This window comes from Apteryx rowi, unplaced genomic scaffold (assembly GCF_003343035.1).
Source record: "Apteryx rowi isolate R43461 unplaced genomic scaffold, aptRow1 scaffold_113, whole genome shotgun sequence".
Taxonomy (NCBI): Eukaryota; Metazoa; Chordata; class Aves; order Apterygiformes; family Apterygidae; genus Apteryx; species Apteryx rowi.
This window is the reverse complement of record NW_020447342.1, coordinates 616,262-628,801: the sequence shown is the minus strand read 5'-3', so window position 1 is coordinate 628,801 and position 12,540 is coordinate 616,262. Positions and strand designations below refer to the sequence as shown.

Genomic DNA, 12,540 nt, shown 5'->3' with positions numbered 1-12,540 from the left:
AACATATGACAATGTTTCACTTCAGACTATCACTTTAAAAAGGTGGAGATCTGGAGTCAGTACTTCAGCTGTCTAATCCACAACAAAAAAAAGGAACCTTGTCTACACAAGAAAGCAGGCTCTCTTCATCTTTAAGATAGATCTATTACCATTTACAATTCAGATGAGAAAAAGCACAACCCCATAGTCACTCAACAACACAAAACCAGCAGAGATAAACTCCTTACATCCTTCCAGGACCTCTGAGGTCTCCACAGCTGAGCTCCTGCTTCAGCAATTTACATGCTAGGAGCAGACAATCTCACACTGAAGGCCACTAGTTTTTCAGCTTCAACCACCTGAGTAGCCAGTGACTTCTAATAAAAAAGAGAGACAATTAGACAATGTTCTTAATTTTAGGGAACAACATTTGACCTGCTAACCAACTGTGAAATTTCATAAGAGAAATGTTTAGAAACAACATATTAGTGAGTTATCACTAATTCCTCAAGGTCTAGAATGACTTGACAAATTATAAATCAAATTTGACTGCACTGTCAAATGCAAGGATCATACAATTATCAATCAATTATCCAATGTGATAATAAAGTCAAATAGATGACAGTACATTCCTAATCAAGCTAGCTCATACAAAGGTACATAAAGTCAGTGTAATGCCTGCTTCTCCCCTATACAGAGAACTTTGCGCGCTTCCTGATCACAAACACTCCCTACAAGTAATAGATGCAGTGACTGGCTTTATACCTGGAGGAAGAGGACACAGAATGTCATCGTCATTAGCTATAGTCAGCTTGTGACAAAAGCTTCCTTTCACATTCTGTAAGTATTTTTGTTGCTGTTCTGTATAATTCACTCAAAAAAATCCCAACAAAAACAGCCAGAGTGTTATAAGTACTTTATTGATAGAATAACATGCAGAGTTAAACTGTTCAGAGCCTAGCCAGATACTTCCATGAATGAAGGTATGATCCAGTCTTTTGTTCATTTCAATATGGAATCTTCACTTGCTAGAAGGAAAGAAAAAACAAACATGTTTAGGAGTACTGGCCATTCCTATGCATATTCTTACTAAAGCACAGCAAGACATTAGGTGGATCTCAGAGGCCACCTCTAAGTCTACCAATTCTTTTTGGGTCATTTTTATAATTCCTAATTCTGCTAACTCAACAGCAGTTGATTTCACTGCTAAGGGTAAAAGAATTTTGTGGGCTTACTCATTAGCAAGTAACAGCTTTCTGAACTGGCAAATCAAATAAGCCAAAAATCGCTATCATTTCAGATACTTCCAGTTGCCCATCTTTAAACAATAGCCTCCAACAACTGCACTGTAACGCTGAATGAAGTTTAAACAGTTGCTTTACTTACTGGAGAACTGTAACAAAATCACTCAGAAGGCAGATAGGTAATCTACACGACACTTAAGTAGATTAAACATACTAAGAAAGTGATGACAGAATTCTACTATTAAATGAAGTAGGAATTTGCAGTACAGACTCTGTGTTAAAAGAAAGATCTAAAAATCCCATTCATGCACTCTGAGATCAAGGGAAGCCATACATTTGAGATCTTAGAGCTTGGGATCTAAGTAAGCTGGGATAAGTACTTTTATCTCCAGTAAGCAATACAATTTACCAACTAGCGTATTTGATGTTATACATGTATTGTTCATTTATATTTAATTTTACAGGTTTTCAGTCAACATTATTAGTCTTTAGAACACTTCAAATAGTTATTTCTTTAGGAAACAGAGACATTAAATGTGTAGCTAGACCAAGGTCACTATGCTTACTAATCATCAATCAGTTTCCTTCAAGCTTTTCCTAAGTGAAAATCCATTTAAAGAACCCAGGTAACTCAACCTAGAGAGCACACTGCTCCATGAGAGGATGAGAAAAGGACAGGGGCCTCAAATATCTTAAGGATGAGGGGAAGTATATTGCAGCAGGGACACTGTATGTGGAAACGGAATGAAAAGGAGAAGCAGTACTAATCTCAATAGACCACCTTCAGCATATTCTCTTCACAAGAGAGATACAAAGATGAAGGTGACCTCTAGCATTATGCTAGTGGTAGCATTTTAAAACTGCAGTCAGAACCGTTTTTGTCCAACATTTCTCTTTCTGACCATAATAATTCTGCACTGCATGGAGGAAACAGACTTAAGTTTACTGTATTCAACTATTAAGGAACAGAAGAGTACAATTAATACACAATTCCAGTTTTTCCTCCCAAAATAGCCAGCTGCTTTTTATAGTTTTTCTCAAAGGAAATTTAGATTCTTCATTCAGGGAAGAGTAGATAAGCATATTCTATTAGGTTACAAGTGTTTTTAACTCCTCCCCTATTCATGCTGATATTTTGAAGAATTTTCACAGAAAGTCTCTGTTCACTAACACTTTTCTTTAAGGCTACACAATACATTAGTCTCTTCAAATATACAATTACATCCTCACTTCCCTACTACCAGTAAACCTGTACAGCTTGTGTATGTGCACAGGTACTATTCACACTTTACTTTAAAGGCAAAACATAAGAAAAGGCTGAGCAGCAGAATTACTTGTAAAAACAACTGCTCCAGACATTGAAAGAGAATCAGGAATCTCAGCCACTGCAGCAGCTCTAGTACAACTTAAACCTCAAACCTGCAGATCCAATGGTGCTAAAGACTAACAAAGTTAACAAGCGTGTGCACTGCAAACACAAAAATGTCCACATAACAGGTTAAATTAGATTTTTGAGACTGGCATCTAGCTTTCAGGATATGTATCCTATGTTAATTCCTTGCTTAAAGAAAAGAAAACAAAACACTCACCTAAATTTTTTCTTTTTACTTTAACATACAAAGAAAAACGTTCTCCTAGTTATTTGGAGTTACTTCTTTTTATGTAAAGCATCTTCAAGATGCTTTAAGGCACACAAGTTGCTCATGTTTAAATTGCTACTTTAAATGCTTTAAAGAAACCCAAAAAACCAAGGAAGGTGTTTTGCTTGAAATACTAGGCCTAGTTATTATTTACCTGGTAGCATCACACACAGAAAAGCCTTGCTGAACTCAAAAAGATTTTCCAGTGACAGCACTAATTGTTATATAATAAACTGAAGCCCACGGGCAGACTAAGTTTGTCGGACTACAGCACTATTCACGTTTCACATAAGCACAACCACCGGCCCATGGACCCTCAGGCTCTGCCGCCCACCGGCCCTAAGCTCGAGTCCCCGCGGCACGAAGGCGGGGGCTCAGCTTCGACACCGGCCCGGGGCGGGCAGCGCTTGGCGGGACTACCTTCTGCAAGCTCTCTTGCGATCCGCTCTAGCTCCTCACGCTTCTTCTTCTCCTCGGCCTCCACTCGCCTCTCCTCCTCGGCGATGGGCTTCAGGTAGTCTGCCGCGAGCACAGGCGCTTTAAGGCGCGATCCCCGAAGGGCGGAGGAGGCTCCTCCGCCTCGCGGGGCCGCGACGGCGGCGCGGCCTGCGCAGCCCGCACCGGCCGCCTCAAGGTGCCCTTGCGGGCTGGCGCCGGGGCCGGGCCGGGGGGGCGGCACTCACCATATCGCTTCTTCCCGTAGATCATCCCCACCAGCAGGGCCGAGTACCGCGTGAACTGCGGGGAGGCAGAGACAAGGGCGCGCCCTTCGCTCAGCGCCCCGGCGCCCCAAACCCCAACCGCCCGCCCCAACCGCCGCGCCGCGCGAAAGGGAGAGGCGGCCGCGCTCCGCCGAAAAGCGGCCCCCCGCGGCCCCCGTCGCGCTCACCTTGATGAGCGGCGACACCTGCACCGGCGGGATCATCCTGGCGGCAGCGGCGGCGGCGGCGAGACGGCACCCGGAAGTGACGCGCAGAGGACGGCGGCGCGGCGGAAAGGGGAGAGCGCCCCGCCCACCGCCGCCCGCGGCCGTTGGGCGGCGCGCGAGCACGTGACCGTTGGGGGCGCGGCCGTTGGGCGGCGCGTGAGCGCGCGGCCGTTGAGCGCGCGGCCGTCATTACGTCTCGGCGCTGCGTGAGCGCGGCTCTGTGCGGATTGCCGGAATGACCCGACAGTCTTTGCCTGTGTGTTTCTGTAACGATCGCACGCGTCTACGCAAAACATCTCTTTCTCGGGCTTCCCGGGGCTTTATACAGCATCCTAATAGCCCAGCAGCAGCTTCGGTGCATACCAGGTTTGGGCGCTGATCTTGCTCTTTCTGGTACCTTCGTCTTCCCCTTCGTTAGCGTTTTTTGCCCAAACTCTGACACACAGGAAGAGTGCAAAAGATGCTTCCTCCAGGTTTTCAAATTACTCTCTTGGAGGCCTTTTCTTGCAAGGGGAAAGAATAGCCTATGCAACAAACAGCTTGCACAAGCGGCAGCCGGTAGCCCAGGGGGCGCTGTGTCTGCGGTGGACTCTGGCCTACCGGCTTAGTGATACGCTTAGCGGTGCGCTCGTTGCCTGTACAAGGAAAGGAACCACGTCCCTCCCTCAACATGGGCAGCTGAACAGATGAAAAGCCCTGGGGGTGGGGAGGGCGGAGGGCTGAGCTAGTACGTTACTAGTCTAGTATTGTAACAAGTAGATGCTATTCTTTTTTCTTCTCTGTACTTTTTTTCACTGTGTATGAAAGAAAGTCTAGGTTACCTGTTAAGAAATACCTAGAAAAAATAAAATTCCTGTAACAGCTCTCTCAATTTGGACAGCAAGATAGAATTTCGTCACCTGTTTTTACTAATCTGGAAAATAAATGTTTTATTAATCCATCTATTGATATTCTGTTTCAATTGAGAACGCTTTTCCATGTGGGACTTATTCCTGCATTGTAATCTGTCAGCATAGACCACATGCTATTAGGGGATCTCATTAATGCAAATGGAATCTGTAAGAATATGAGCTCCTGGGGTTGCAGAACTAGGTAATTCAGGAGTAATTTACATATAATAGTCCAATTGTGTTACAGTGTAACACGTGGCAAAGTTCCCAATGGCCACAGTGTTGTGAGCTGAGGCTTGAATGCAGATAAAGCTATTAAAATAATGGTGCTGTGCTAGAGAAAATATATTTTATTTCTTGTATCCTGGGATTCCACATCACAGTGCAAGCCATGGTCTTTGCCTTTCCTTAGCTATCAGCTGTGTCCCTGGAAGAAACTCTGTGCTTTCTCATTTTCTCTGCCAATAGCTGCCTCTGGTAGCAACATTTGCTAATTACATTGTATTGTGATATTCTCCCTGGGCCCAAGTTCAGCTCTAGTGCATTTATATTTAGATTAAGCTATTCCATGGCTCCTGCTGATCCACGTAAAAAAAAAAAAATTAAATAAAGCCTTTTAAATATTGCCTTGCCATACAGTCTTAGAATAGCTGTAGGAAAGGCTTGAGTGACTTTCATAATGTAAGTTATTTCAAAAAGATAAAAGCTAAGAGCTTCTCTTTAACATGCATTTTGGATTGCTTATTCTTAATCTTCCTTGAGACAATATGTATCCTGTCACCTTTAGCAAAATATTTAGGTAGCTGTGCTAGCAAGATACAACAAAATCCACGATGACATTTTGCCTCTACAGATGAACTCCTTTATTTCAAAAGACTCTAATGCATACTGCACCTATGTGGTGGAGTATACTCTTTCCACTGGGCTTAAGCTTTTTGCAATTGTCTTTTTCAGCTGGAACTTTATAAGAACTTGTTTGCAATAGGTTCTCAAAGTTACTGTACAATAATAAATAATTAATTTTGCTATCACAACACTGCTGGAGTTCTGTCAATTAGTAGTTTCATCTTCAGTATGTTGTAACAGTAAATATAACAGAAATACTGTTTTTTGCTTCTGCCTCAAGGTGCATCTTGTATATTTATTTATACCATTTCTTAAAGAATAGAACAGGACTGAGAAAAGTTCAGAAAAGGTCAACAAGGATGTTTAAAGAGGTGGTACTGTTCTCACAGAAACAAAAAAAATAGACCAAGGGCTCTTTAGTCTGGAAAGGAGAAGATTGAGAAGTGGTTGCAATGGGGAGCTGCACAGTGGAAAATTAAAAGAGGAATGTTTGTTCACTGTTTCTAACAATAGAAGAAAAGTTCTTCTAAACTTTAAAATGTTTGTTTAAATTACTAAGAAGTAATTGAGTAAGAATTAATAAGAAGTAATAGCTAATGCGTCATATCACATTTTCACATTAAGAAAATTTGCAGCTTGTATGTTTGTGCATGTGCAGAAGCCATATGCCTATGAAGCAGATCCAGTAAAGAATATAGGTATATATGTGTTACCAAGTACAGAACTGTGATCTAAATCATCCCTGTTTTTGTAGTTGTTACCTATACAGAGACAGGAGGACTTTCAAAGAGAGCTTTGCAGAGACCTCTGAATGCACTTTGCTGCTTTACTGGGAGGTCTGAGACAAAAACTTCACGTAAAGTCACAAGTCACCTTCACTGGGAAGGGGTAACCAAACCCATAATTAAAAACCCTTAAAAAAAGAAAAAAGTAATTACTGGAAGTATTACATCCAGTGTGATTGTATCTGAAAGCATATATAACAAATATTACACTGGGCTGTGTCTGCAAATAAGAGGCAATAGTGCAAAAGTAAATGAAAATTAAGGTTTCCCCAAGTTAATTAAAATCCTTTTACATTGCTGTATCTACAGCTGGGGGCAGGCACATTTTTGGAAACCCAGAAAAATTTGTTGTCAAATTACTAGGTACAGCTGCTATGCAGCGTGTTGTTTATGGTAACATCCCAATATATTGACCCATCAATGTTTTAGCTTAGCTGCAGTCCTCTAGGCAGCAAATGACTGKGGGTGGTTTCAAATATAAATAGCTGTTGTTTAATCTCCTGAAAGTAGAGGGTCTGGCAAGTCTGTCCCTATATGAGGCATGTTTTGTATGCTTGGAGTTCTCTTAAGGATTTTGGCACCTCCTCTACAACATGGCTAGCTGCAAGCATGCCCCTGCCCCCTCAGTGAGGGATGCTTTATAAAGACAGATTCATCAGGACAGCCCAGCTCATCACTCTCTTCAGTGAAAATGGTGAGTTAACTCTTCACAACCATGAGATCACCAGGGCATTTAGCAGCGAACGTATTTTGGGAAGGCACTAAATTTTTCTTCTGGTGTTGGGAATCAGGAGGGACAGAAGAAGAGAATGCCTTATATTTCTAGTGGTTTTCAGGCAACTCTGAAGAACAAGTGTGTAGGAGTTGCGTTTTTATAAAGTATGAAGGTGAAACAAGAAACAAACAATGTTTAATCAAACTTACTGTTGACCTTTGGTATTTATTAGTTGGAGGTAAATTTCTGAAAGAGGCAAACTGGGATAAAGTTCAGTCAGAATTTACATTAAAAATCTTGTCTCTCTTCTCCAGTCTAGCAGAAAAACTAAAAAGAAAGAAGGTGATGACAAATGTGCTCAGAGAACTTTCTCCAACGTGTTCTTTGACTTTGAGCAGATGCAGATTCAAGATTGTAAAGAAGTAAGGCATTGTAAAAAACAGCACTGGGGATATAAGTTATGGGGTTGTGCATGCTGGAAACAGAGCTTTGCTTGAGCTCATTGCAGAAGGCATGTTTATGCACTGATTATTAAGTTCTGCTTGGAAAAAGGGGGATGTCCTCTGAGCTGTTCTTTTGGTTCAGACTTTGGTCTTGACGTTGTGCCTTTGTTGCTACCAAACCACCAGCTCCTATGCTGCACAGTGAGTTTTAACCTACTTCGGTATGACATGTAGCTCTTCCTCAAGAGTAGTTTTTCTCCATCTCTGCCAAAACCTTGGCTACAAACCAATATCTGAGAATCTCCTTTCTGACCCATGTACCGCTTGGTATACTGATACAGAGTGCTGAAATGGAGAGGCATTGTATGGGCACTGTGTGCACCCTTCACCACAGTGCAATGAAAAAGCGGTGTGCTAAGTATGCAACGGCAGTAAATAATTGCATCAGGCATTCAAATTAAAGTTCTTGTGTCATGCTGAAATAGTTTGTAATTACGTTAAAATGCAACAGTGTCAGGATTTCAGGGAACTATTTTCTACTTCTGAGTATGTTCTGTGACCAAATGGCAATTTAGGTTTGAACATTATTACTCTGTTAACAACAAGAAAAGATTGCTTTGTATTTACATAATTAAAAAGGGACTTTGATTGACAATAGGATTAAAGGACAAATGCAACCAATATATTCCAGCAAACAGAGAAATAAGGGTATTGAAAGCTTAGCCATTTTTCTCTGAAGGCTCTGCTTATATATTTTCACTCAACCTTTCTCTTAAATCATAAATGTCCATTCTAGTAGAAGAGAAATAATGAGGAATTAGTATTTTCTTAATTTGAATGTTTACTAAACATAGACTAATGTACAGCTTTTAAGAAGCTACAATCAACAAAAATCTAATTAATCTCTTGTGTTCATTCAATTTATCATCTAGGCTTTCACATTAATTGATCATAACAGGGATGGATTCATAGACAAAGAAGACTTGAAGGACACATATGCTTCTCTGGGTACGTTCACTTTTATGGAGAACCAGCAGTCAGGCATTTACCTCTGAGACACTTATATTGACTACCTAATCGCAGATAAATTAATTTTGGGGTAATTGGCTCAGCATCTTTGGTCCTGCTATTAATGAGAAAACAGCTAAAAAATCAAATACTGTGTTTAGAAGCGAATGGGGTTGGAAACTAAAACATAGTTTTGTAATTTGCTATGATAACTAATAGTCCAAATAGTCTAATTAGACTCCCAGATTCAAAGGACCACCATGAGACCCTTTTTGACAATGAATACTGGAAAAACATCTTTTTGTAGAGGATGACAATTATTGTCATTGCTAAAACTATGTAGTGTGCTACAGTATTTGTTTTCAGATCATGTATCTTTATAAGAACACTTCCATGCCGTTAAGACATAAGAGTATATTTGTACCTTTTTTGTGTGTTTCATAATCCCCAAGTTATCCAATGTTAAAATTACTATAATGTAAAAAAAATCCCTCCAAAACTGATTTCTGTATTTCTTTAGTTTCAGATTCCCTCTACTGGATAGATTATGCCTTTTTCTAGTAGAGAACTTTTAAGGAATTAAAGCTTTGTATCTGGCCAGGATGTATCACGTGAGATCCACACACCATACTTTCTCCAACATTTGGTTTACATGTCTCAGGTGGTGATTGGTCACCACTCCTTCAGCAGCTTTTCACTCTCCTTCTGACTGTCTTCTTGCTAAGGAGAGTAAAATAAGTCTGTAGCCCCCTCTGTGTCACACATTTCTAAATTGTGTGTAAAGAAGCCAAGTGGCAGCCCCATTCAACATGTGCTGAGATTGGTCATGACTTCCTGATACAGACGTGCTATTGCATTTGTTAGAGATGGCAGAACAGTTTAAACATTGGAGTTCCCCCCCAGTTTGCTATATGTTCTGTTAAAAAGGTTCTGAAACTGGGCAGCAGGGAGGGAAGGGCACTATGACAAGGGAAGGTTGGGACATTTAGCAGGAGGAAAAAGACAGGAAAAAAAAGAAAAGCAAAACAGTTATCAAGGGAGTTTTATACCTGTGGCAGCTGGGTGCCCCTAAGGAGAGCAAGAGGCATGTAGCCAGCAGGGATCAGATCGGAGCCAAGCTCAGCGGTTGTCAAAAGAAAGGCTTTCCTGAGAAGCCCAGGGGAGACTATGTGGGGGTTACTCCATCCATTAACTGTGCTGGGCTGAAAGGGAGGACAGGAGAAAAGGACACTCCTATCTCTCCTTCCTGAAAGAATTCAGTCAGCAGGGAGAAGATTGTCTTCAAACATTTTGGTCAGTCTTAGCCAGCAACTTTGGATTTTCATCCATTTCATTGTCTCATTCTAGTTATTTTATGTTTTAATAACATAGCCTTTAGGAATGGCAGCAGCTGGGTGGGATACTGAGTACATGCAGATGGCTGTATCTGACCTAGTCATTAGTTCGTGAGGAGAAACAGATGCTTTTGTTAATGTAAGTCAATTATAAGATTGACAATTACATTAGGCAATTACATTAGGGTGAACTATTTTTCTTCATTATTACAAAGGAGCCTAGAGGAACTTGCATTGACATGGATGTTTGTGTTGTAGAAGAGAAGAATCCCAGTTCTGGTGTGGTTTGATGTGCTAATTACAGGCAGGTAGGGGATGGCGAAAGCTGAGATTTCACCTCTGTGTTCTAGATAAATTGCAGTCTATTTGCAGCATGAAACTTCCTTTGGATTTCATGAGAAAAATGTAGTATTTTACAAAGCAAAGGAAACTGAAAGCTTTAAATGACTAAAAAGCAGTATTCACTAGGTAATTGCACTCCCCATCCCCCTACCAGGAGCAGTAAGAGTATAATATATAATAAATGAGATAATATAAAGCAACAGACAAATCCAAGAACCAAAAGGTATTGTTCATTGAAAGACATTTTCCTCTAATTTGGATAAAACAAATGTAAAAGATGAGGAACTAGAATCCATGCTTAAGGAAGCCTCTGGACCCATTAATTTCACAATGTTTTTAAATCTATTTGGGGAAAAGCTAAGTGGCAAGTTTAAAGCTGCCTGCCTAAATTTCAGAACAACTTTAGTTTTAACTGTCTGGATACACAATTCCCTTTCAGGGGAGGCTGTTCTTTACTTCAAAAGTCTATTACTATTACAAGATTCTTTTAAATGGCCTATTCTGAATGAAGGCCAAAGCCCACATGCAAATACATCATGAAATCTGAAAATGATTTGGCATAGTAAATCCTTACTTCTTGGGAATTACTAAACTGAATTTGATGTTGATGGCTACTGTGAAGAGCTCACTTGGGACCTTAGTATAAAAACCTTGATTTTATCTGGTGCCATAATAGTAGTATGCTAAGTTTTTTCCTGCTTACTTGAAAAGTGATGTAAAATTTTGGCAGCTAGAGGGATGCACTTAAAGAACAGCACTGTTGCCATTTTTTATTTTGAAACATTGATAGTTAATTTAATTGCCTGTGTGCTTCACACAAAGACCTTGACAATATAAATAAYACCTATCGAATTGCAGGTATCCAGGCAAATTGTAACACAGCCTCTGGGAATCTGGAATTGAGCCAATTCTAACGCTAAAAAAGCCAGTATGTGCAAGTAAACATGTACAGTATTTAAAAAAAGGGAAAAGCCACTTTTAGGAGTTTGGGAGAGTTTTACCGCTAAAATTAAGAGTGCCATACTCCCTCCTTCCAAAATATTATAACTGTTTTGGTTTTTTTTTCTACTTACACAGGCTTTTCAGTAAAGAGGGTTTTCTTGGTATTGCACAAGTGGGCTGTAGCTTTCATATCAGAAACATTAGTCTTTTAAACACAGAAAGAAATTGTCTTAAGGATCCTAAATTTGGGATGCAGGCTCTTATTCATGAGTAATATTGACAAATTTGGTCTGCTGTCTTCTGGAAACTGTCTTCTTCCAGTTTTATTAAGCATTTTACATTAATAATACATTTTTATAGTAGCATGACATGAATGAACTTTCACCCAAACCTAATTCATGACTAGCATATTTATCCATGCCTTATAAAATACTTTGACCATCCAGCACCGTGTTTCAGTATTTGATCACATTTCCTTCAGCAGTGAGAAGCCATCATACTGCAAAATAAATTGTGTTCATCTATCACAGAAAATAGACTAGGAAGCTACAAGTCCCCATCCTCCAGCCTGTTTTTAAAAGCTAAGGACTCAATATTTTTACTTCATCTTAAAAGCATCTTGTAATCTAAGGAAATGACATTTGGAACCATTAATGTTTTTGTCCTCCTATGCTGTAGTGCAGAGACAGAAGTGTGAGCAATGGAATAAAACACCTTAGCTGTTTGCATGACCATGTTCTTAAAGACTCGAACCAGCAGGCTTCTAGCCCAAACAGATATGCTATCAACTGAGCCATGCTGACATATTGCTTTCTTCAGGTACTGATCCCAAAGAAACTTTATTAACTGCATTTAAAATTTTTGATCTTGAGGGCAAAGAACACATGAACAAAGACTAGTAAGTATAAGTCTGTGTGTTTTTTGAATCTTAATAACATGTTTTTGTTATGTTGTAGGCAACTAAGTAAATATTCTGGATCATGTTTCACATTCTCATAAAATGAAGATGTTTCAATGTTTCTTTGATGATCTGGGTATGAAAGCACTACTTATCACAAATCTTTTTTTTTTTTTTTTTTCCCCACACCAAGTCAAACCTGAGCCTCAAACTGCCAAACTTCCAACAGCTTGCTCACTCACACTTGGTGAGCACTTGGCTTTAATTTACTTAATTATTATGCCAAAAGGTACTAGAATGAGAATGGAGATCAAGAATGACCAAACCATCTAAGAAATACACCTTCATGTCTAGAAGCAAATCACTATTATATGCTCAGTTTAATTAATTTAATTCTATTCCTGAGATGGAACAGTATTTATTTTTTCATGGAAGAAAGTAAAGAGATTTCCAGCATTATTTTAATTGTAAACATCAGGCATTGTTTCTGCTACATAGATCAAATTTAAGAGCTAGAGGCTTTGATTTTTTTTTTTTGTACTCATT

The 12,540-nt window shown here is 39.9% G+C and overlaps 2 protein-coding genes across 4 annotated transcripts; one reads left to right on the top strand and one right to left on the bottom strand.

The window, feature by feature from the left end:
* Positions 1–878: 878 nt before the first annotated feature.
* On the bottom strand, positions 879–3,855 carry ATP5ME (ATP synthase membrane subunit e). Its single transcript, XM_026078727.1, has 4 exons — positions 3,753–3,855; positions 3,547–3,601; positions 3,284–3,382; positions 879–1,007 (listed from the first exon to the last, which is right to left on the bottom strand). Exons 1-4 carry the CDS (start codon positions 3,786–3,788, stop codon positions 982–984), a joined length of 216 nt encoding a protein of 71 aa, XP_025934512.1. The 5' UTR covers positions 3,789–3,855; the 3' UTR covers positions 879–981.
* An 82-nt stretch (positions 3,856–3,937) lies between these two features.
* MYL5 (myosin light chain 5) lies at positions 3,938–12,509 on the top strand. 3 transcript variants are annotated; one of them, XM_026078150.1, is made up of 6 exons: positions 3,938–4,157; positions 6,873–7,006; positions 7,342–7,449; positions 8,403–8,479; positions 10,415–10,518; positions 11,916–12,509. In XM_026078150.1, the coding sequence occupies exons 2-6, from the start codon at positions 7,004–7,006 to the stop codon at positions 11,993–11,995; spliced, it is 372 nt and encodes a 123-aa protein (XP_025933935.1). In that variant the 5' UTR covers positions 3,938–4,157; positions 6,873–7,003; the 3' UTR covers positions 11,996–12,509. The 3 variants fall into 3 exon arrangements, 1 of the variants encoding a protein (XP_025933935.1); XR_003255536.1 differs by lacking the exon at positions 11,916–12,509 and having other exon boundaries at positions 8,403–8,478; positions 8,999–10,510; XR_003255537.1 differs by lacking the exons at positions 6,873–7,006; positions 11,916–12,509 and having other exon boundaries at positions 8,403–10,510.
* The last annotated feature ends 31 nt before the right edge of the window (positions 12,510–12,540 follow it).

Excerpts from the sequence above, each read along its gene's own strand:
- ATP5ME (XM_026078727.1), bottom strand. The coding sequence starts at position 3,788 with ATGATCCCGCCGGTGCAGGTGTCGCCGCTCATCAAG. Across the intron at positions 3,602-3,752 it reads AGGTGTCGCCGCTCATCAAG|TTCACGCGGTACTCGGCCCT; the intron begins GTGAGCGCGACG and ends GCCTCCCCGCAG. Across the intron at positions 1,008-3,283 it reads CGCAAGAGAGCTTGCAGAAG|CAAGTGAAGATTCCATATTG; the intron begins GTAGTCCCGCCA and ends CTTTCCTTCTAG.
- MYL5 (XM_026078150.1), top strand. Across the intron at positions 7,450-8,402 it reads AGATTCAAGATTGTAAAGAA|GCTTTCACATTAATTGATCA; the intron begins GTAAGGCATTGT and ends TTTATCATCTAG. Across the intron at positions 10,519-11,915 it reads ATTTGGGGAAAAGCTAAGTG|GTACTGATCCCAAAGAAACT; the intron begins GCAAGTTTAAAG and ends TGCTTTCTTCAG.